Raw genomic sequence first — 24,897 nt, forward strand, 5'->3', positions numbered from 1 at the left:
ATAGATAGGGAGTGCTCCTTCCTTCGGGAGTGCTCCTTCCTTCAGGGGTGGATGATATCTGGTGATGGCCCTCACTGAAGGAATCTAGCATCTCCAAGGGACTCGCTCCTCTGGTCGGGAGTTCTATAAGGCTCTTAGAACAAGAGACCCACTCGGCCCTTCCCAACCTTTAACAAGCTAGCTGGAAAACTGAGAGGACCTAATGTGGGCAGAAAAGTAAGTCTCCCAGCGGGTGCTGCTGCACACAGTTCTCAGTGGTGCTCTGGTAGGGTGCAAACACCAGGTCTGTGTCCTGGAAACAAACGCTCTAGGCTCAGAGGGAGGAAGGGACAGCTCCCCGCGGAGGTGACAGCCAGAAAGAAAGCACCAGCAACCAAGAGAGCTACCCTTTTTGGAACAGGAATTCAATTCTGGTTGGCCTTGAGTCTAGGGTGAGCGGAGGTCCCCGAGTGGATGGCTGAGTAGGGGCTCTGAGGAAGCTTTAAGAAAAGAAGGGATGATGGAAAAGGTGAAGCTTTCAAAAGCCCTGCCTGCACTCCCCACCCCTTCCTGAGACCCACAATGCCCATGCAACCCAGTCCTATCTCCCCACCCCTACTCCACTGTTTTTAATTGCCTTCTGCATCGCAACTAAACAGATTTCTTTCCTAGGCCTCAACTGATGGCACTAGGGTAGGAAATACAACTTGGCTGGTCTACATTGCCATCACTTTATTGTATTGTCACCGTTAACTTAACTATAAATACTACGGTGGGGAACGCGGCTCACGCAGGCAGCCCGGGACGGCGGGGCTGCGGTCCCCACGTGCCTGTCCCCGGCAGTCCCGGGCCTGTACATTATTTACAGCTAGCTCCTCGTTGCTTTCTCGACCCCCTCCCGCAAGGCAGGGCGTGTGCAAGTAGCATCGACTGTCTGTGCAAGTCCTTGCGGCAGGCAAGTGCCCCGGCCGGCCCGCGACCGTCAGCTGTCCGAGTCCAAATCGCTTTTACCTTCCTCTTCCCTCTTCTCCAGCGAGGCTTTCGAGGACGTCTTGTTCCACTTCTCAGCGTTTTCTGACTCCTCCGAGGAGGATCGTTTCTGTCGTCTCCACTTGGCTCGGCGGTTCTTAAACCAGACCTGTTGCGCAACCAAACAGTGGTGACCTAAAGGCCGCTCGCTGCCCACCGACACCAGGGCACCGGCTGGCCCCGCGTGGCCAGGGGACAGCCTGACCGTAGAACCTCAGCCTGGCAGGGAGAAATCGTGGGACCTCAGCCTGGCAGAGAGAAATCACAGGCAACCGCAGTGCTCAGGGCCAACAAAAGGAGAAACACCCTCCACGCTTCCTCATTTCCTTCTTGGGCCTAAAGTACCCTCGTGCAGCCTCCAGGCTACAGCCTCTGGGGTGCTCTTAGAGTGGCCACAACCCAAAGAAGGACTGGGCAAAAGCTGGGTGCAGGGAAGGCCCGCTAGACGCCCCTACCCCAGCCCACCTCATCTGGGGTTCTTTCCTACCTCCACCTTCTCCTCCCGGAGGTGCACCTTCCGGGCCAGTTGCTCCCGAGTGCCCACGTCTGGGTACTTCGTCTCCTGGAAGAGGTTCTCCAGGGCTTCGAGCTGCTCATCGGTGAAGATGGTGCGGTGCCGCCGCTTCCGCCGACAGTGCAGCTGGTTGAGCAGCTGCAGCTCGGTGCGCGACAGAGTGCCCACGTTCATGTAGGGCAGCATCTGGTGCGGCACCGGAGACACCAGAACAGAACCGGGGCCCTCATAGCCTGCGACAGAGGGAGGGACGGGAGTCAGTCATCCTCCCTCGGCACCTTAAGCCAACCCGCTCGCTGCCCTAGCTCACTTTAAAATAAAAAGTCTGCAAGGGGCACTAGGTCTTTGGGGAGCACCGAGACCAGGGATGCCCAGACGTGAAAGGAGCGTCCGCCTGCACACATCCAAAAGCCAGTTCAGGCACTTTAGAATCACAGTCTCCCCGCGCCCTCACTTAATTCCGGCGCGCGCGTGGAGTCGCCCTGAGACTCCCGGTGACTCGGCTTCTTTAACTCTAACCTAAAGTTTACAGTAGACGCATGCAAAGTCCCCGTGCCCGGCGATTCAAAAATAAAAAATAAAAATAAAAATAAAAAGTAAAAGATAAATAAATAAATGGGAGAACGGGGAAGGCTTGCAAAGGGAGAAAGTTGGTGCCAGGTGAATAAAGCAAGCAAACCGCGCGTCCACGCCCCAGCAGCCACCGACTGCCGCGGTGGCGAAGGCCGGCTCGCGCGCAATCACGACCCTACCTGGGGGCGTCGGGACGCAGGAGCACTGCTGGGCCCCCAGCGGCGGCACAGCCCCGCAGCAAGCCGGGCCCACGGGCGCCGCCTGCACGTGCAGCTGCCCGTAGAAGTAGCTGTTGTAGCCCAGGCGAGAGCCGCCGACCGCGGCCGGGAGGCCCGCGCCTCCGGGGGCCACAGGACGCGGGTAGAAGGCGCCGTAGTCCGAGGAGGTGCCGCCGCCCGCCCCGTAGAGCGAGTCCCCGTGCAGAGCCGGGAAGACCACCGGAGCCGCGGCGCTGGGCGCCACCGGGAGCACCGCGTCTTTGCAGCGCGGCCGGGCGGCCAGGATGTTGTCGATGCTGAACATGCTGGCGGGCATCCCCGAGCCCCGCGCCGGGACCGGGGGGCGGCGGGGACGCGCCGAAGAAGAAGTCTCCAAGTGGTGTTGTTTGGGGTGGGGGTTGGGAATTGTCCCACTCTCTGCTCCCGCGGGCGAGCAAACCGAAAGAGAGCGCGGGCGAGCGCGCAACTCGCGCCCCTCCCCGCCCCCTGCGTCCGAGCTCCCTCCTCCCGCCCTCTCCTCCCCTCGCCGCCGCCTAGCTGAACTCAACCCGCGGGTAGGACGCAGCTCCGACCGGCTCAACCTCTTGTTGGTTTTATACCGAGTCGACGTCATCCTGGATTTAGTTCCTGGTAATATGCAGATGACAAACAGAACCAGATTTGGTCCTTTTCTTTTCCTTTGGGTGGTGTGGAATGGGGGGGCGGGGGCGCTTGCAGGGGAGGGGGAGAGATGCCAAGAGGAGGGGGGCCACAGGGCCTGAAAAAGATTGTGGATTGAGAATTAATGAAATTAACCTAATCTTTTCCATTCGGCAGCCCCGGCGCGGCCCCGGCCTTGCTGGGCGGGCGGCCTAATTGCCCAGGTTAATCTTATTAATACTATTGTCCTGCCGCCGTTAACAACTCCGCCGCCGACCTCTCCGCCCCGACCCTTTTCTCTCTATTATGGGGTGCGATTTCCTATGGTTGTAGCTCAAATTCATTGTGGCTAATTTTACTTTAGGACTACTTTTTACTCTCTTTCGGAACATGTTTGCTTTTAAGAAATGAGGGTGGCTGTGTCCTCCCTCAACTAAGACTGAAAGGTCCCCCCCCCCGCAGCCAACCCCCACCCCCGTGAACTCACTGCCTAATTTCACTTCTCCACCCCCGCTTCTTTCCCAAAATCTTTTGTTTTTGCGAAAGCCAAATTTTCTCAGAGCAAAAAACGATGAAAGTAGAAATGCGTCCGGCTTCGTAAAAGTTGTCTTTTTCTTCTTCTTAAAGCGGTCACTCTGGGTCTGAAATCTACCCAGACTCTCTAGCTCCTAACACGCCAGTGAAGAGCAAATTCAGCCACTCTTTAAAATTCACCACTCAGAGGAGCGCTCTGAAGCAATGCTTCCAGAGGCTTCCCGCGTGGGTGCCGGTAGGTTCTGTACCTTTTTGATTATTATTCTAGGAGGAGGGGTGCCTTCCCCAAAATTGTTTTTTTTGTTTTGTTTTGTTTTGTTTTGTTTTAATTCTCGTGGGATCTACTGGGACTGCCTGTCTCCTTTCTCTACATACTGAGTGGCGTTCCTCTCTCAATCAGCGAGCTCTCCGAAAGGCCTCTAGCTGTCCTTCCAGGCCCGCGCTGGCCTCCGTGGGACCCCAGCGGCCTGGACCAAAGTCGGGCCACTGCGGGCGGCCGTAACGATTTGCGGGATTCTCCGAGAGGCACGGCCGAGCCGCGGGAGGCGCAGCCAGCCTAGATCTGCGCGCAGGCGGCTGGGCGACCTCTGGGAAGGTAGGCGACCCTCTGGGCAGAACGAAATCAGAGGCCCAAAGTCGCGCGTCCCGGGTGCCAGCCCCGGAATTGCAGCGCCATCGCGCAGGCCACTCTCCAGCTACTCCAGGGGTAGAGGACTTCCAAACCATTTGTGGAGATTCCTCTCTCACTGATAAGCCTGAGATAGCTTCAATGCTGTCTAAAGCCGTACAATAAATGCTAAGTCCTCCCTGGCACTGAAGGAGATCCCGGGACCTCTCCTTATTGCTTTTCCTGGGTTAGAGAACCGTTGCGGTAAGTTTGGTCCCGCCTGGACGCAGAACTAGGCAGTGCGTGGGAGCAGCCACCCGGAGCTTAGGAAAGCGCGCTCCTCCTAGGCCTCCACTCGTGGACCTCCGCGCCCTCCAGCCCACCCACGCATGGCCTAGGACACTTGATTTGCTTACGTTGCAAACTGGGGGTGGTGGTGAGGACTGGCTGGATAGAGACCGGCTTCAGTTTGAGAGGTGACAGTTGTTTTTTTGTTTTGTTTTATTGTTTTTAATTTTGATTTAAGAGAAACAAAGTCTTTTGGAAGTGTGAACACTTCAGAAAGGCCAAGCCTACCTAGAGAAGTGACCTTTTTCCATTACAATGACTTTACAGTCACCAGGTTCCAGGCTGCCCTCAAACCTTTTCCCACGTTCAGTTCTAAAGATAAGTTGATTGACAAGAACTGGAGGCTGCGGTGACTTCACTGTGTTCGATTATGTTGGTGGTTGTCAGTGGGTAAGGCGCATGCAGGGGCAGGTCTCTTATGACCTTTACAGGGGTACCAGGCAGAAACAGCAGAGCCTGTGGTAGATTCCTGGACCCCTGCAACTTCTGAAAGGGGACTCGGATCCCGACCGGGCAGGTACTCAGCCACACATTTGAAAGAGCAGTGGAATTTTGAAAAGAATAAAACGAACCCACGCCCACCCATTCGTGTCTCTTTCAGCTTGGTACTTAGTGATCAGTTTTAACAAGCCCGGGATTTCACTGCAGGGCTCGATTTCCTGAAGCCCTCTAGCTGTACCAGGGACCCTAGAAGGAAAAGATTCTTCACCTGTGGCCAAGGGTGCCAGGGTTCAAGACCTAACATTGCCACCTGGCAAACTATCCCTCCTTTGGAGGCCTCAGGATTTTAAATAATCTAACCAAATCCGAGAATAATTGAATCCCTTAAAACCTTAGTATTTAATGAGTTTGTTTCTTTTCTTTTCATTGGGACAAAGGAGTGTACTGGTCCCACCCCTGCCCAAAGGCAAAAGCAGGGTCTCTTCAGCTGGGTTCAAGATAAAGAAAAGTCACTCCGGCTCTTTTCCTTGAAAACAAGACTTTCCTAGAAGGAAACTCCAGGACCCCAGCCTCACAACTACATGGATTTAACCGCTACACTCCGGGAGAGCTCACGCGTGGCGTGGCGGGGCCTTCCCGGTACAATTGTCCCCTCAGTCCAAGGTTGTTATAGTTTGTCCGCGGGGAGGCGGACTCTGTGAAGAAAGTCAGGGGTCCAGCTCCCTCGCTGTGCTTTCTCTGAGGAAACCCTACAAGTGTCCCCAACGCACTAGGAACAATCCAGAGTGTCTGGGCGCAATTGAAATAACAAATGCGAGGCACGCAAATTGTCCCCCTCCAGTTGCTAAGCGATTGTTTGTCGCCCCGCATGCCCAGCTCAGCATGGGAGGACTAGCGAGTCTGGAGGCAGGCAGCCAGGCTTCGGTGAGAAATAAGTAAAAACGCAGTTGATTTTCTCTATTATCACACAAACACGATTTCACACAAAGCAATCACCATGCAGAAGTCTATGAAAATGTGTTTGTTGGGGACTCACTCGTCCCAGTAATAGCCCTCATTTTTAAGCTATTAAAGAACGGATCAGTGGATTCCACATGCATAAGGTGTATTTGCTGTTTGGGGTCTTTCGAAGACCGACTGCTCCGGTACCATCATCATCTCCGAATTGATTCAGAGTGTTAAATTAAATTGCTGTCTAATTTAAAACCAAGAGCCCAAGTTTGAAGTGCTCATCTGGGTATCTTTCAAAGGGCTGTCTCCCCACTATCCTTATATCCCACCCTCCTCTTTTTTCTCTTCCCTGGGGGGGGGGGGACTGGTCGGAGGCCCCAACTCCTCAGGGTTTATTTCTTAAACACTCAATTTCTGGCCTGTACATGGAGCAATTTCTAATTGGACATTTTAGGTAGGGCTTTTAGGTATGTGGTTTAGGTAGGAGTTTTGGTTTTGTTTGTTTGTTTGTTTTTTGCTATGTGCAAAAAAGCTGATGCATCCTTTTCAGGGGTATGTGAGATACTGTAAGGGAGACATAGGAATTAGGAATAACATAAGAACCCTCACGGGAGTCAGAGGGCAGCAAGACCTCCTCCGGTTTTAACCAAGCAAATTGGTTTTGCTGTTTGCATTTTGGCCTTTTTTTTTTTTAAATCAGTGTCTCAAAAAACCAGTTTCCTGTTTCTGCTGCTCCTGGAGGATGTCTCAGGAGCTCCGAGTGATCTTCTCTGGAGTTTGGAACTGGGCCGTTGAGCAGAGAGCTCAGAACCACCTTAATGTAGGGCACAGCCAGCAGAACGTGGGGGTTGCGGTTTCCAATCCTGGGACATTAGCTGATTTTTGTTAGAAATTTTGCAAGTTCGAAATAAAGGTGGCTGGCTAATCAAAGTGTTAGGAAAGCGCCACAGAATCCTGGGAGAGAAAAGGATGTCCCCCTAAATGACACATTTCCCAGGGCCTCGGGAAGAGAAAAGAACTTGGGCTTCCCGGGTTGCCGAGAGCGGCTTTCAGCTGAGTTATTTACTCAAAGCTTGTTTCAAAGTGACTCCCAGCACCGAGGCTTTTGTAAATCACAGAATGCAAATGAGGATAATTTGTTCTTAAAGGAACTTTCTCTTGAAATGATTAGCAAAGTCAGTCATTTGAAAAAGAGAGCAGCCAGCGCAGACCTTCCCGAAGCCCCTAGCTAACCCATATCAGCTTCTAACGTTTTCATTCATGTAAACCTCATTAATGAAGATCTTTTATTTAAACGTCAAGGGGATTTGAAATTTAGAGTAAATTATGAAGCTTGTATGTCTAGCCAAGTCATGGGTCAGATGCGTTTGTGAAAAACTGCTAAAAGAGCATATGGTTTTGAATTCTTCTACAATGACTAGTGTTTAAATAAATTGCTTGTACTGCTTAACTTCATGTGTTATTTTGACAGAAATTGGCCTATAGCCTTTTGATATGTAAACATTTCAGCCTTTTATGCGGTATAAAAAAGACACTTGCTTTTTAGGATCAGCCCAGGCAGTCACCCTGTAATTCAGAAAGCTGGCACCTACCATTACGTCCTTGCTGGATTTTGACTTCCAACTGGCAGCGTTGGGGAGGGGAAAAATATATATATGAAAGAAAAGAAAAAAAAAGATATTTCAAAAGCAATGTCCATTTGCGATTAAAAGCTGCAGATGAGGTGAGAACGGGCCACTTACTATCTGAAAGACATGGATAAACCATAGTTATTAAAGAACATTTCTGTCAGTCTTCTTTAAGCCGGCCCACCGGAGGGGACACTTAAGCAGGGCTCAGGAATGACTGCTGTGTTATTAAATGCTTGTCTTAGGACAGAGCCAGTCAGTCCAACATACAAATAGGTGTTTAAAAATCTAGGTATCATTTCAGGACCTTACCAGCTAAATGGCTCTAATGTCACAGAACCTATTAAAATGCAGAAATCAGTCTGGGGAGAGAATCTTCGCAGGCACACTAAATCTCAGGATACAGATGACAAATCTGAGGTCTTTCATGGAGGCTCTTGGCGGAGGAGGCTTCAGGAGGCTTCCAGTCCCAGGGGTACAATGCCGAGCTCTTTCTGTGCCTGCTGGGGGTTCTTGAAGCCACAGGTCTGCATAAACCCATTCGCTACTAATGTATCTCTCCCTCAACTTGGAATGGATTTCTCTAGAGCCAGGAAGGGAAAGACAGAACACCCTGGAGAACCTGAGTGGGGAGTAAGGCTGACTTACTTCCTGAGTGGGCTCTGCTCTTGGTCTCGCTTGCATTTCTCTGTGTAGCAGGATTGTCCTGTCTGTTTTCTGGGCAACACTGCGCCTTAGGTAGAATTTTGGAAGAACCGGGGAAGCACAGTTCAGAGACAGGGAAGAGCAGCTTCTTAGTACATTGTGGGTTGCCCGAGGAAGCTGAGACAACCCCCCCCACACACACACCCAAAGACCTTGCTGGCACGAATCTAATTAAGAAAAACTGCTTGGCTGGAGAAGTCAGGGGGGCGGTGCCTTTACCGTTGTTCTGCATTGCATTCCAATCCAGCAACCCGGAAAGCAAAGGACACATTTTAGGACATAAAAAGAAGTTCAAGGCTGTTTTTGTTCTGTTTTGTTTTCTAAGCATTCTGTACTCCCCTCTGTCTAACCTTTCCATCTATATTCAAATGATTGAAGGTTAAAAAAAAAACATTTTTTTCCTTTTAGCTGTCATTGAAATGTTCTAGAAAACCTATTGCCAATAGAATAGTTCTATAGTTTTCAGTGGCTGGACTTGGATAGAGTTCTCTGTTAAAATTTGTTTGGGGTCAGTTATCTGGGGGAAAGTATATATTTTGGGTAAAGACATCTAATACTTGAAAGGTACTCTGTGAGGTTGACTTTTTTTTTTTTTTTTTTTTTTTTTTAAGAAAAGAATATTTTAAAATGAGACCAAGAACTGTAAGTTTTGTGTGTTTAGGTGACTCGTATGTCAGTGAAGGCTTGGACAACATTGTTGCTATGTTCAGACTTTTAAAACTAGACTTTGGGCTAGTGAGATGGCTCAGCCGGTAAGAGCAGCGACTGATCTTCCAAAGGTGCAGAGTTCAAATCCCAGCAACCACATGGTGGCTCAAACCATCCCTCTTCTGGAGTGTCTGAAGACAGCTACAGTGTACTTATAATAAATAAATAAATAAATAAATAAATAAATAAATAAATAAATAAATAAATAAATAAAACTAGACTTTCTGAAGTGGGCACTTACTTTGACATTCATTATCTTGTTATCTCTTTTGAGATTAAGGCCCCACCTAGCCAAGGCAGGCCTAAACTTGCTATGTAGCTAGAACTTTAAGCATCTGTTCCTCCTGCTTCCACCTCCCAGGTGCTGGGATTTGATGTGTGTGCGGCCTGCCACCCTGGGGTTCAGCAGTTCTGGGATCTACCCCAGGGCTTCTCGCATGCCAGGCCAGCACTGAGCCCACCTCAGGCCTGATTGTTACATCTGGTGATTTAGTTTATACCATTGTTACTGATATTTTTTTCAACATCAAACTGAGAAAAACAAAAAGCTGAGGTCTCATCAAGAAGATACCAGCATTACCCTGGGTCAGTATCTGCCGTAGATTCTAAACATCCTTTGATGGGCATTTCAAAGGGCAATGATGGACCCCTGGATGCCTGTCTATGTCCTAAAGGAGCCTTCAGAAGCGGATCCAGGCAGGGGGTGGGAAAGGAGAGCAGGACCTGTCAGAGGGCGCAGCTCCTATTATATTCTCCATCTTAGCATCCTATTCCTAACCTTCCTTGTCTTAGCTTTGCCACCACAAAAGAGGCTGCACCCTTTTCCAACCTGTCTGGACACTTCTGGACACTTTCCCTTACCTATATCTGATGAGAAAGAGGCAAAACAAACAAACAAACAAACAAAAAACTCAGATAGCCTCATCTTTCATTTGTTTGATTCTTAGACAGAATCAATAATTTTAGAATAACACACATGCGTGTACACGTGTACACACACACACACACCTTACTTCTCACAGCTCCACAGCAGGCTTCCCTAAGCCAGTCTATATGAGCATTAATTACCTGGTTGACCTCCTTTTAGGAGTTTGTTTGTTTGTTTTGGTGGAGGTGGTAGTTGCCCATCTCCAGGAAGATCAGGGATCTTGAATGGTACCTGACATGAATCTATGGCAGTGAATTCAGATTCACTTCGCATTAATATGCTTTTGATGGGCCAGAGGTTCATGGATTTAAAGTCACCAATTTAAAGTCCATCTCCTATGTCCTGGAGTTCTGAGTAACTTATGAATCAGGAGAGAAAGAAGCCTGTTCATCCAATGAAGCCTGTGTGTTGTGGGGAGAGGGCAGTTCAACTAATAAGAACCGCACTGTCTATAAGATGCTAGAGGAACTATCTTTTAAACAAAGTCTCCTCCGGGGAGCTGTGTAGGTACAGTTATTTTCTGCTCTGCCTGGTAGGTCCACATAATATTTGCAAGTGTAATAGTGACGTCAAGACATATTGCTCCCCAACCAATGGCTGTGCTCTCTCTGAAAGTTTAGAATTCTGGATGTCTGCAAGCATCCCCAGTCAACGCGGAGAGAACATACGTTTCTGATCACTCTATCCCACATTCTGATTTAAGCCCTGGCCTTTATTTTATTTTATTTTTTTTTATTTCTTTTCTTTCTTTCCAAAACCCCCAGAAAAAAGAAAAAAGAAAAAAAAACAGCTTTCCAAGTTAAACCAGGGTGATCAAGTGAATGTTTGGCTTGAAATAATTTGTAAAAAATCACTGGTTTGCTGTTTAAGTGCTTCCTTCCAATAGAGAGGCAGAAGAAACCAGTCACTGTTCAAAGTGCCCTGCTTGGCACTTCCCATGAAAGATGGATATTGAATATGTGTGGTGAATGGGTACCACTTTGTATTTCAGGAAAATTCTTTATTGAAGATTTCTCGCTTACAAAACTGGAGTCACTGTGAAATCTCGCTCCTCCTGTCTGTGTCGGGGCTGGCCTAGTCTCCCACCCTCATAACAAATTGCCCTTTTAGTGGTTCAGGCTCAGGGTCTGCATACTGAAGCGCTGAGCAGCAGCAGCTAGCATTGCGGTTAAGCTGGAGACCATGTCTAAATCAGTGCACACGACCCAGCTAGTTCTACAGAATGGAATGCATGGACTTGGCTTCCAGTCCTGATGATCTGGCCTGAAAGGGCTGGAGACTGAAAAGGGCCATCATTCAGTCAATGGTCTCCAGGATCCTAGGAGGTGGGCCCTGTTGCTAACTCCTGCTGCAGAGAAAAAGTCATCAAGCCCACATAGGGGTTGTCCCCTGCCAGCAGTTGGACAACTGAGGTTCAGACTTGAACTCAGTTCTCTTTGGCTCCCAAAGCCAATCTCTTGCCATCAAAGCACGCAAAGTTGTTACCGTTGTTGTTGTTGTTGTTGCTTTTTTGGTTATTTTTTCCTGTTTATTTTTATTTCCTATGCAATGGTGTTTTGCCTGAGCATAGGGCTGTGTGAGGGTATCAGATACCCTGGTACAGGAGTTATAGACAGTTGTGAGCTGCCATGTGGGTGCTGGGAATTGACCTCAGGTTCTCTGCAAGAGCAGCCAGTGCTCTGAACCATTGAGCCATCGCACCAGCTCTGCCCCTACCCCACACTCACCGCTACAAAACAACCAAATGCCCATCTTACAATATGGCACTGCTGGCCTCTTTTTCTCTCCGATAGGACTGTGACCACTGTGGTACCTGCTTTGCCCGCTGCTCGGCCCCATGTCCTATATAGGCTCTGTTCTTCCCAGCTCGGCCTCCTTCTCTAAGGAGCATGGTGTGGTCCTTGTCATCCACCCCTCAGCAGCTCTAGGGTTAATTTTCAAGACTTTTCTGTGATCTAGGACAAGACACCTGATGGTCCGGGCATGGTGGCACACGCCTTTAATTCCAGCACTCAGGAGGCAGAGGCAGGCGGATTTCTGAGTTCGAGGCCAGCCTGGTCTACAGAGTGAGTTCCAGGACAGCCAGGGCTATACAGAGAAACCCTGTCTCGAAAAACAAAACAAAAAAAACCAACAAAACAAAACAAAACAAACAAACAAACAAACAAAAGACACCTGATGGACCACAGGAAGAAGGCCTGTGAAGCCAGGCGTGGTGGCGTGCACCTTAAATCCCAGCACTCGGGAGGCAGAATCAGGAGTATCTCTGTGCGTCTGAAGTCTGGTTTACATAGTGAGTTCCAGGCCAGCCACGGACACTTAATGAAACTCTGTTCTGATTCCATTTTATGTACAGACCAGCTGGCCACAACCCTGAGTGTGCTAAATTACCCTTGGCCTAAAAAAGAGATACATCTCCTTGGTGGTGGTGACCAGCACTTGGGGAGGCAGAGGCAGGTGGATTTCTGAGTTTGAGGCCAGTCTGGTCTACAGAGTGAGTTCCAGGACAGCCAGGGCTACACAGAGAAACACTGTCTCAAAAAAAAAAAAAAAAACAAAACAGAATAAAGAAAATAAATCTCTACATCCTTGCTTTTCCTCCTGGCTTCCAGATTCCTGCCTCCACCCCCCCACACACACACAAGCACACAACACTTCCAGGCTGCAGATTATTAGCAGGAAAGTGTTAATGAGGCACAGTGAGTATTCTCCTGAAGTAGAGAAATGGGGGAGACCCAGGAATTCACTGTGAATCAGGGAGTACAAAAGTGGATCATCCAGTGGAGGGGGCTCTGCCACACCCACCTACACAAGGGCCACCTGTCTCCTGGGGACTCGAGGACTGATACATCTATGCAGGGTTTCACAGTCCTGGGGAGACAGAAGGAAATGCCAAGGATCCCTGAGCCCAGCTGAGCAGTGTCACCACTAGAGGCTTCTTCCTCTACTCCCCCAGCTGCCCCCCCCCCCCGCCTCCCGTCTAGGACACAGGAGAGGCCAGGAAAAGAAACTCTGAATCCCTTTATAGCTCAGACAGCTGCCACTCCTCCAAAGCCATTTGGGTTTCTTCATTACTGATGGGGTAGACTATGGGAGCAGAAATGGTCTTTGCTGTTCCGGTGCCCAGGAGCCCACTGGCTGCTAAACAACTATGGGGTCACATCTAAGAGGCTTGTGGTAGTTAGAAATAAAAGGGAAGTTCTTCAAGACCTCAGTAGAGATACCTTGTCTGAGGGACAGCTTCTGCATCTGTGTGGGGCTCACTCTGAGACCATGGTGACTACAACCTATGCCTCCATGTGGACAGAGCAAGTCACTGAGAGGTAATGGCATGCTCCAACCAGAAGAATGTCCCCAGCGGTAGACCTGGTAGTTTGTCTGGTAAGGAAGAGAACAGTTTGCAGCTGTGCCAGCGTTCCCCATCCGCACTGTGGGGTAGCCTGGGCTAGTCACCTGAGCTGTGTCCTTTGGGGTGCTATGTGGCTAACTGTCTGCACTTAGATCCCAGGCTGATTTCCCCCTTGGATGCTGTCCAGCTGCATGAGCTAGACTGCTGTTTGACCCTTACTGAATCACACTCTTCCTTCTGTGAGGTGTCACCCACTGCTGGGGGCATAGCAAGTCGCTTGTGCCAGACACCTTTGTGTGGCAAATACCTCAAATGGCTGCAGGTTTTCGGTTCCTTGGTTCATATAGGGCCTTGCTATGGAGTTCAGTCTGACGTAGGGCTCATGACCTTCTGGCCTCACTCGGCATCACCATGCTGAGTTTAGCTGACTTCAGTAGTTGTATGGGTATATGGATTTATGTATGTACACACATGTGTGACATCCAGAGGACAACCTCTAGTATCATCCCTCAGGTGCCAACCCCCTTGTTTTGTGAGATAGGGTCTCTCATTGCCTGTAACCTGCCTTGTAGGATAGGCCGAACAGCCAGAGAGCAGCACCAAGGACCTGCCTATCTCTGCCTTCGCAGTGCAGAGCGTGTGCCAAATCACATGGGGCCTAGAGATGGAGTTTATGCCTGCAAGACTGTCTCCCCTTCCAGCTACAGTAGCTTTCACAAGCATAAAATGTATAGCAATTATAGATTTTCACCATGAAGGCCCCCAGCTCTCCTGAAGACAGACTTTATTTGGTTTGGTTTAGTCTGGCTTATTGAGTCAGGGTCTCTCATACTCCAGTCTGACCTCAAACGGACTGTGTGTTCGAGGTTGTACTTGAACTCACGAGCCTCCTGCACCAGCCGCAAGTGCTAGGATTACAGGTGTGTATGCTACCATCCCAGGCTGCTTTGTTTTGTGTGTTTTTAGGCAGGGTCTTACTATGTAGCCATGGCTGACTTGAAACACAGAGCTTTCTGCCTGCTTCTGCCTCCCAAATGCTGGGAGGAAAGGTATGGACTACATTTCGGTGATTTTTTTTCGTTGTTGTTTGTTTTTGAGGCTCAGAGAACTCTGTAGTCCAGATGGGCCTTGAACTCACAGCCATCCCCCTGCTTCAGCCTTCCAAATGTCAGGACATAGACATACTCTCATCTAGCTCAGACTTCTTCAATAAGGGTTAGAGGACCTGCATCCCCAAGCTCCCTGGACCAGTTGTGTGACAAAGGCTCAGAGCCCATCTCCAATTTCTAAGGAAAAGGCTGGTTCCCTGGGAGAGCTCTACTGCCTTTGATGGGCTGGGGGAGGGGCATTGTGAGGGATGAGGGTGGAGTTTAAAGAAAGATTGCCTTAAGGGGAGTGGGGCTGGGCAGGGGTGGGCACAACACACAGGCTAGGGAACTCAAAGCCCAGAGTCTCAGTGATTACTGGGGTCCTAGCGTTGGAAGCCAGGGCTCTGGCATTCCAGCCCTAGGGATTGTGCCCTTCCTGAAGCATCCTGACCTAGGGAGATTGCAGTGGTTTACAGCTGAGGAGCCAAGGAAGGTGGGTGGAGCACTCTGGGAAAAGCTGGGCCTCCACCCAGGCAGAGGTCAATCCTGAGCCAGCCCCTACCTCAGTGCTAATTGCGGGCCTCTCCTTCATGCTTCCCATCCCCCACTGACGACTCTGCCCTGAGCCAGGCTTGGTGCAGCCCACGTTATTCTAGAAAACTAGAAACTAGAAAACTGAGGACCAGGAGCTAGCATACACACATACATCCTAACACATTTTAGTGGCCAGACTAGGTGTGGTATGCATACCTATAATTCCAAAACTTGGAAAGTTGAGGCAGGAGGATATCTAGTTGAAGTCCAATCTGGGTTATATAAAGAGACTCTGTCTAAAAGGAAAAAAGAAAGAGAAAAAGAACAGAAACAAGCTAAGCTTCTTTGTTTAGTAGAGTCATGGTGTAGGGAACAGAACCCCAAACCCTGTGCATTTAGCCAGGTATTCTAGCACCATCCATCCTTAGCCTAAATGGTTATATGTAGTAATCTAGAAGACTTTCTAGGACCTGTGTGTGGCCAAGGGACTCTATACTCTAGCAGCGTGATTCTGGGTATATACCGGTTTGTGTGTGTGTGTGTGTGTGTGTGTGTGTGAGTATATATGCATATACGTATGTTTGAGTTCCTATGACATATGGTATGGACTAATGGCAATAAGCTGGCATTTGGAAGCATCACAAGCGGTGCTTGGCTCACACCATGTGCTCGGTGTCTTATTTGAGAAATACACTGAATAATGAGAAAGATCTGGAGGGATGCAAGGTGTCCTGGAGTCACAGTAGCGGTCACTGTTTACTGGGGTGGGCTGGGACTAGGGCTTAGTCTTTAAAGGGGACTCAGCCTCTTTATCTCCCAGTTGTATCTTTATTTTAAAACACTTGTGTTTCACTTGTGACATGAAATTCACTATGCATCCAGGCCTAAAACACATCTCCCAAGTAGAAATGCCTTCCTTTCTCAACTCAGTCAGGGTGAGAGGGAAATAGGAGCCAGGTCAAACAAATGACTCGGGCAGGCAGGCGGGCTCGGGTGGGCGGAGGGGCTCACCTGCCTGGCCTTCATTTCCTCGGCTCACACCTCATCACTGACAAACAGGTCCTTGGAAATGAGTCCCACTTGCTAATGGCTCACTCCCCTGGGTTCCCAGACAGCAGCTGGACTGTGTGGAGGAGGGGGCTCCCCCACTGGACACATTAGGGGTTTAAAGGCTTAAGACTGGATCAGGTTGCAAACCTGGCTGGAGGAGGCAAGTGGCTTATTTCTTATCTTTGCAGCAGGGAGTCCAGTCTTCATTTTTGCTGGCACTCTCAGCTCTTGAGAGAAACACAGGATGTCCATAAGCAGGGTTGAACCTGGGCTCATTCTGTCCTTGGGTACCGCCTAGCAACGCCTGCTGCATCATAGGTGCACAGCCATGGCAGACGGGAAAGACGCCCAGCGGACACATATGGAGTGGTTGTGAAATAATAACGAAAGCATTTCTTCTGTTGCTTTATGTTTTGAGTTGTGGGTTTGTTTGTAATGCAATTGGGCTGGCATGGGACTCTTTTTATTGTTGTTATTAATTTATTTATTGTTAGTATTAATTTTGAGGAAATGCAGGCAGGACAGCCATGAGTTCAAGGTCTGCCTTGGCTTCACAGCAAGCTTGAGGTCAGCCAGGGCTACATGAGTCCTTGTCTCAAAACTAAGCAAAACAAAACAGCAAAAAAAAAAAAAAAAAAGAGTAATATTTGGACCCTGGGTACAGTGAACAGGACAGAAAATCAGCATTTTGTAGTGTGCGTGTGCGTGTATGTATGTGTGTGCGTGTGTGTGTGTGTGTGTGTGTGTGTGTGTGTGTGTGCGTTGGTGTCTTACTATGTAGTCTAGGCTGGCCTTGAAATCCACATCTCTAGAGTGTTGAGATTATAGGCTTGTAGCACCATGTCCAGTTTAAGTATATAAGAGGGCAAACCCAGGGATTTAAGCACACTAGGCAAGTGTTATATTAACTGAGCTACATCCCCATCCCTTCCAATATGTTTTAAATACAAAGTATGTCAGAAGTTTGTCCTGATGCCCCTCATAGACTTCTATGTTGTTCTTGCAACAAAATGTGTCTCCCAGTGATGAGAGAGAGAGAGAGAGAGAGAGAGAGAGAGAGAGAGAGAGAGAGAGAGCATCTGGAGTTTTCCAGGGCACCCTGTGACAGTGAGACTTAGGAAATGGCCCAAGTTAACTAACAGTTAACCAACCAAGGGCAAAGCCAAACTTTGGATACTTGGCTTCAGGGCAAACTGCTGGGGTCCACTGACCTCAGGTTTCTCTTTTCCCAGAACATGGGTCATACAAGATCAAGTACTCCTATAGCTAAGAAACTGAGTACAAAGCCTGGGGTTGGACAGCAGAGAAGTTATCTCTACGTGTCTGCCCCTGTGAGGTCTGGCTCACAGTTCCAGGAAAGGGCCTCAATGCCATGCACAGCAGGCATGTGGATGCTGGCTGCACCAGCTGAGTGAAATGTAGCAAAATGATGCTCAGGAGGGAGTCCTGTAGCCCACACCACTGAGCTACCACAGGAGGCTGCAGGAGCCCTCTGTGAGAGTCCTAGGAGACCTCCAGGCTCACACCCCTCTGTGGATCAATGTGGAACCCAGAGGGAATTTTCCTAAATCTCAGAGCTAGTCGGTGAGAGTAGGTAGATCCTCACATAGGCTCTGCCTCTCAGCCTGGGCTGATCCTTAGGGTCCATGCCCATAGCGTCATTACATCTAGGGTGGTGTTATGTGACCAAACCTATGTAGATGCTATGATATGCTAACAGTTGATAAATATAAAGAAAGGGGAGGGTCAGTGCTGGAGAGCAGGCTCAGGGCTCAAGAGCATTTGCTATTCTTGCAGATGACCCAGCACCGACATGGTGGCTCACAACCATCTCTAACTCCAATTCCAGAGGCTCTGACGCCTTCTTCTGACCTCTAAGAGTTCTACATGCATGTGAGACATACACATGCTTGCAGGCAAAACACTCATACATGTAAAATAATCCAAAAGAAATTTTAAAGGAAAAGCAGGAAGAAAAGGGAAGAAGGAAGGAAGGCAGGTCAAAGGGCGTGAGGGAGGCTAGAGCAGAGCAGAGCATTGGGGTCTCTGAAGGAACCATGATCAACAAGCCCGAGGCTGGCAGAAGCTGGAAAGGAACCTGGAACAGACACCCCAGGCTCAGAAGGAGCCAACCCTGAACATGCTGTGGGGATCAGGCCCCAGTCTCAGCACCTGGAAGACAAAGTCAGAGAGATCACACATTTGAGGCTAACCTGTACTACGTAGGAAGTTCCAGGCCAATATGGGCTACGGAGCAAGACCCTGTCTCAAAAAATAAATCAATGAAAAGAAAGGTGACCTTGAAGGCACCTCTGTTTTGGACTTGTGGAATCTGGAACTATTAGACAGCAAATTCCTATCGATTAAGTCAACCAGGCCGAGTGTGGCGGCACTTGGAATGTGGCAGCTGGAGAATCAGGAATTAATGGCCAACCTGGACTATAGGAAACCCTGATGTCATTCTCACAGCCTAGGGACACTTCATAGTGTGTCTCTATCTCAAAGCAAAACAAAACACTAACCAAACAACAACAATAATATCACTGAAATTAAAAATACTGTCAAGATATTAATAGTGAAAACTCTTCATTTTCTTTCTTTGTTTTTGTTGGTGTATTTTTGTTGCTTTATGTATTTTTGGGTTTTGCTTTGTCTTGTTTTGTTGGAGACAAGATCTTGACATGTACCCCAGGCTGACCTTGAACTCCTGCCTCAGCCTATCGAGCACAGAGATTACAAATGTGTATATGCCCAGCTTTCCCCAGGCTTTTAGGCAGCATGATACTCTATCTGGGTCAGGTTTGCCCTTGACAGCCCATCTGAGGTCAGCCTACTGCATTTGAAGCCCTCAGTAGCCACCCCTGGCTAGTGGCCACCACAAAGGACAACAAGACACTGGATAATGAATCACAACACTTGTGGCTTTGAATCTCAGGCCGACCATGTACTACTTCTGATCGCTTGAGGTAAACTGCTGGACAGCTTATGCATTCCTGCTTCTTGAGAGTGGTAAGCCGGGCTCTGACATGGAATTTGTCTCTTAGGGCTGTTTGGAAGAATGATTAAAGGTAGTAAGCTGTATAAAGTGCTTTATGGGATCTGTTTATTCACTGGTCATTCACCCACTGCAGGAGGAGTGCTGGCTACATGCCACACGGAGTCCTTGGCAAGTAGCAATCCCTCCACAGCCGCTAGGATGGCTGAACTGTGATCAGTACAGGCTGGGACAAGTTCAGGTAGGGCTCATGTTCATGAGAGGTGAGAGCCAAAGGTGAAGGAAAGGGGACCATCGGGAGGTACTGGGATGGGTCCTAGCTCAAGGACCAAGGACCAAGTGCCAAGAGCCATGATTACCTTGTCCACTCCCTTCTCACTGTGTGGATGGCCCTGTTAGGAACCTTGGGAGGGGATGGCAAAGGTTGGAGGAGCCTGGAAGGAAGATAAGCCAGTGAGCCAGGCTAGGAAACTGGAGATGTGGGGAACATGGATACAGGAGGAAAAGCAAAGACAGGAAAGGGTCCATCAGGGATGCAGGACAGAGCCCAGGGTGCGGCAGAGGCAAGAAAACACACAATAGATCAAGGGGCCAAGAAGGTCGAAGACAGAGTTCCCTTCTGAGGGGCACTGGCGTTGAGCAGCCTCTGACGCCTGGAAGAGGACAGAGGAAACAGGGTTTCAGTGATGGAGAGCTTGCCTGCCATAAGCAAGCTCTGGATCTCACCCCCAGCACAATTAATTAATTAATTAGCTAATTAATTAATGGAACGAAGAAGCAGGCGGCACTTGGGAGAAAGGCTAGTGGGAGAGAAGAATCCTGGCACCCTACCCTGAACTTGCTCTAGGTCTTAGCTGGGTTGGGTGGGGGGTGAGTAGTGTCCTTACTCTTCCCCTCTCTTCCCCTCCCTTCCTGTCTCCCCACCCCTTACTTTCCCCAGCTTTCCTCTGACACTGTTCTCCCTTTGTAACCCAGGCTGGCCTGGATCTCTGCAACTCAGTATACCTGGAACTCTTCATCCCCCTGCCTCAGCCTCCTAAGTTCGGTAATCACAGCAGCAGAGTCTGGCCCAGTTGTCTTCCAGAGACCAGATTCCTGGAAGCCCGCCCTGTTGGGCAAGCAAGTGAAGAACTGGGTGTGGCTCTCAGACTGGACTTCCCAGACCACGCCCCAACTGCTGGTCAGTGGAGTTGGCACAGGAGAACCTCTGCTGTGGAAGACCTGGGAAGGACAAATCTAGATCTTTCCATTCTTGTCTCTTCTAACTAAAAGTTAACTCCTGCTTCCGTACAATAACATCTTCTCTGGAAGCACTTAGGAGATGGAGGCAAGAGACTCACAAGTTCAAGGTCAGCGTCGTGAAATAGTGAGTTTGAGACCAGCCAGAGCTACAGAAGCCCCTGTCTAGAACCAAAAACAAGAACAAGGGGTTGGAGAAATGGCTTGGCAGTTAACAGAACTTCCTGTAACTCCAGCTCCAGGGGGTCTGATACTCTCTTCTGGACTCCTCAAGTGCCTGTGCTCACATCCACATACCCACACGTAGACAGACAGACACACACAGACACAGAGAGAAACACAGAGAGATTTAAAAAAAAAAAAACGTTTAAAATATATACATACAGATACAAAAGAAACTAAGAGTCTATAAATTGTTGCAATTAATGAGAGTTCACTAAAGTATATTTTAGATAAAACCACCAATAATAAAAAAATTGTATTTTCATGCATCAGTAACAAATGGGTGGAAAATGTAATTTCCAAGGTGACACCATTTATAATAGCAAAAGAAGATAAAAGGCACCTGGGATAATTGTTTTTAAACATGGAAGACTTTTGTGAAGAAAATTATATGTTAGAGAAAAACTATTCAATGCTGGCAACCTCAAACATATGCATCTCTAAATTGCGCTGTAGACGTAAAGCCATTTCAATCAAAATCCAGCTGAAACTTTCAAGAAGGCTGGACAAGCTGACCTTAAAATTTATGTAAAGGAACAAAGGTCCAAGAATAGCCAGGACATTCCTGAAGAGGCATGAAGCAGGGCGATGTGCCCAGAAGGCTTGGGAGTCTGCTGGTGAGCTGTTTGGATTGTGCTGTGGTGGCTCTTGGCACAGGCAGCTGACCAGGGATGCAGAATCCAAAGCTTGGGACCAAGCCCAGAGAGTAACCCAGAGGTAACCCACCGCCTTCAGGCTGCTGAAGGCGGGAGGGGCTGATCCAGAGCTGTTACTTGGGCTTCTGGTTATCTACAGAGGAAATGAACTTGGGTCCTCATTTCCATTTTTATCACATCTAAGCCCCAGATAAGGAAATAGGTAAACGAAAAGGCTCAGCTTTAGTGTTTTAGAGAGAGGATTTGCGTAGCTCCAGTAAGTATTTTCTAAATAAGGCTAGCCAGTGGAAGATAAGGCTCATTAACACAACCTTGTAAAGATTAAGAACTAGCCAGGTGTGGTCCTGTGCGCTTCCTGGCACACAGGAGGCTGAGGCAGGAGGATCACAAGTTCAGGCCAGCCTGGGTTAGAATCTCAAAATATCAAAGGACCAACAAAATTAAGAACCCTTGTTTTCTGGGAGTGCAGCTCTGTGGTAGAGCATTTACCTAGACTGTACAAGAACCAGAAGGCTCGATCCCCAGCTGGAAGAGAGAGAAGGAGGAAGGATTGGGGGAGGGAGGGAAGGGCAAGAGAGGGAGGGTACCATCAGTACTCAAGGCTGAAGAGGATAGCAGAACCACAGAAACTCTGGATGAACACTTAAGATAAGCAAAAGTGTTTTGTAAATAAGAATACGAAAATTCTAATATAGGAGCCTTGGAGATGGCTGATGAATAAATGCCCTTGCCCCCAGGCCTAAAGACCTGGAGAGTTCTAACCTTAGGATCTGCACCCTGAAAGGAAAGGAGAACACCCCACCACCCACCACACACACACACACACACACACACACACACACACACACACACCTGCCCTCTGACCTTCATATACTCATATGGGTGTAGGCGCCCACACACAAGTAAGTAGATACAATGTATTACAAAGTTTCCTGCCAGTTTTGTTACTGTCATCTAAATAAGTTAATGGGATTAACATATAGATGAAGAGTTTCCACAGGAAGGCAGATTTGCATAAGGGGTGGGCTGGGCTCCTGCAGAGCATTACTTATTCTGCATCCATAAATTGGGTTCTTATTGAGATAAGAACCTGACCTGACTCTCAGCTGTCAGTCTACAAGCCACAGGAGCAGGTCTGAACCGCTGGCTCTGGCTGCATTCCCCTGCCTACAGCTCTGTCACATTCTGTCCCCTCCTTCTGTGGGATCCCTGCTGAGGCTTGAATTTCTTCCTCTCATTAGCTAGCTCTCTCTGCTGGGTCTCTTCTCCCCAATTTACTCCTTTACACATATTCCGTCTAGCTGGCAACTGACAGGTTGGTGAATGGACACAGGTGGATGCTTCACAAGGCACACAGCAGCCATAGCTGTCGCACAGGGGACGGGAATCCTAGTGGATGCTTGTAAGGGAAACGTCCGCATCAATGAGTTGGACCATCATAAGAAGGAAATGTGCTGTGATTTAACCACCGCTCAATCTTGTGGTAGGGCCTGCCCTGAGCACACTGCCTACATTATCCTACGTATCCTCTTTCCATCCATGGGACCCAGACAGGATTTAGAGGGACATCTTGCAGATGCAGAAACTGAAGCTGGTGAGGTCCTGGGTTCAAGCTCAAGTACAAAAAAAAAAAAATCAAATTTAGTATAAGCTTATATTCTTAACTCCTTCAGAGACTGAGGCAGGAGGATTGCAACCATGAGGTCTGCCTGGGCTACCAAGTGAATTTAAATGCAACTTGTCTCAAAATTAAGAAGTAGATAGGATGTAGTTTAGTTGGTTGAGTGCCTGCCATGCAGGTATGAAGCTCTGAGTTCAATCCCCAACACATAAATGGGGCATGATGATATGGAGAGGTGGAGAGTGAGGAGGAGTCAGAAGTTTTAAGTCATCCTTGGCTCAAAAGCAGGTCAAAGTAGAAAGCTGTTGGGTTGACACGAGAGTGTCTTGGTCTCACTTTCCTGGGCAGGGCAAGAACTTGAGTTCATGATTGTCAAGCACAAGGCCAGACCAGATTTACCACAGCAGCAATTTGCCAATGGTCATTGTAGCAATGACACCCTGGCCATTGTGTGAATAGACCCCAGGGAAGAGGTGTGCCTCAGGTCACAGAGGCAGTCAGTGCAGACAAGACACCAAGAGCCCACCTCTAGGCTGTCCTCCCATCTTTGTGGGAGCTTCTTTTAACAATCTTATGGGGTGTCTGGGGATCAGGAAGGTGGAGCATGACTTGGGTGCAAAGAGAGAACCAATCCCCAGATTGTTCTCTGACCTCCATATGTATACTGTGGCTGGCACACACACAACACACGTGTATACACACTCGTGCACGCGCGCGCACACACACACACACACAACCAACCAACCAGTGTAAAATTCCCTTGGCTGAAGTGAGTGCAGTTCTGTTTGTGTTTAGTTTAGTTTAGTTTAGTTTAGTTTAGTTTAGTTTAGTTTAGTTTAGTTTAGTTTAGTTTAGTTTAGTTTTGTTTTTTTGAGGCAGGGTCTCCTATAGCTGAGGTTGGCTATAAACTCTGTGCACTCCAGCCAAGGATGACCTTGAACTTCTGATCCCCTTGTCTCTACCTCCTGAGTGCTGGGATTACAGGCATGTGCCACAGTGCCCGGCTGGTATGATGCTGAGGTTCAAGCTCATGGCCTCATGCAACCTAAACAAGCACAGTACCGACTGAGCTTATAGCCCCAAGTGGGATTATTAAAGGAATGGTGTTAGCAGCTTGGACTAAGTCTACCCTCTCAAAACAGAATCTCTTGACTGGGACTTTGGACAATAAATCAGATGAAAACAAACAAACAAACAACACACCTGTGAGGATCGGGGTCCCAGGGCAGGAGGTGTGTTAGCAGCAGGTGATGTCATCTTCCCTTCCAGGGCTGCCCTGATGAAGCTCCAAGAAGGAGCTGGATTAAAGCATCAGAGATGCACACTCTTCTTGCTCAGGTGGAGCCTCTGCAACCATGCAGCACGGAACATTCACTCTCCCTGAGGCTCTTGGGAGAGTCTTCCCTTCGCTAGTTTGTGCTTCTGGCAGTGACCAGAGGGCTTGGCTTTCTTTGGTTCCCATCAACATTAGGCTCTTCTCAGTCCCGTGGGTCCTGTGGGTCCCTTCGTTTCTTCCTGTCTTATGAGGCCACTTTTCCAGTCTGACTCCATTTTGATACTAATACCTACAGAGACTCATTCCAAATGCGGTCACATTCTGACATTCTAAGCTTCTGGGGATATTCATTTGGGGGGCATACTTCGTGTTCCTCCAGATGGTGAGGCTGGAGCTCCGGGGACTGATGGGGAAAAGATGGCAGGAGACGAGATAGGCAAAAAGCAGGTAGAGGCTAAAACCTCCAGCTCTCCAACACCATCCCCTGGAGGATCTTGCTGGCAGTGCCACCGTGGGCTGTTCACCCAGCACACTTCTGCTTGCTGGGCCCAATGCCCCAGTGTTGCATGCTCAGGCCAACATCCCCTGTCTGCCCTCTCAGCCCTGAGCTCACATAGCTCATAGTTATCTGCATCTTCAAGCACACTTCTGTCTACGTTGTCCAGGAGCAACTTAGGAGTAGGACTCATCCCTCCGTCATATCTGCATCCCTTGACCCTAGCAAGAGACACAGAGTGAATGGGGACAACGATACCAGGACCCCAGATCAGACTCAGGGTCAGTATCTCTGGTGGCCACTCTCCAAGGAGGTATTTTCTTGGCCGCCCTTCTAAGAACGGTTTTGTTTTCTAGATCGTAAACTCTTGATTATACATCTCTGATATCCTGAGATTTGCTTTGGGTTTTTGTTGTTGGATTTTTGAGAAAGGGTCTCATTGTAGTTCCTATGTAGCCAAGAATGACTTTAAAGTTCTGAACCTCCTGCTCCCGTCTCTGAGTGCTGGTCTCACAGGCATGCACCACCATGCCAGGGGTTATGTGATGTCGGAAATCAAACCTACAGCT

At 48.8% G+C, this 24,897-nt stretch overlaps 1 protein-coding gene across 1 annotated transcript; it reads right to left on the bottom strand.

Moving 5' to 3' along the window:
• Positions 1-687: 687 nt before the first annotated feature.
• Positions 688-2,758, bottom strand: Gsc (goosecoid homeobox). The gene is made up of 3 exons (XM_021202307.2): positions 2,275-2,758; positions 1,496-1,755; positions 688-1,117 (listed from the first exon to the last, which is right to left on the bottom strand). Exons 1-3 carry the CDS (start codon positions 2,627-2,629, stop codon positions 962-964), a joined length of 771 nt encoding a protein of 256 aa, XP_021057966.1. The 5' UTR covers positions 2,630-2,758; the 3' UTR covers positions 688-961.
• Positions 2,759-24,897: the final 22,139 nt, after the last annotated feature.

The sequence above is a fragment of the Mus pahari genome, chromosome 7, assembly GCF_900095145.1.
Source record: "Mus pahari chromosome 7, PAHARI_EIJ_v1.1, whole genome shotgun sequence".
Classification (NCBI taxonomy): Eukaryota; Metazoa; Chordata; class Mammalia; order Rodentia; family Muridae; genus Mus; species Mus pahari.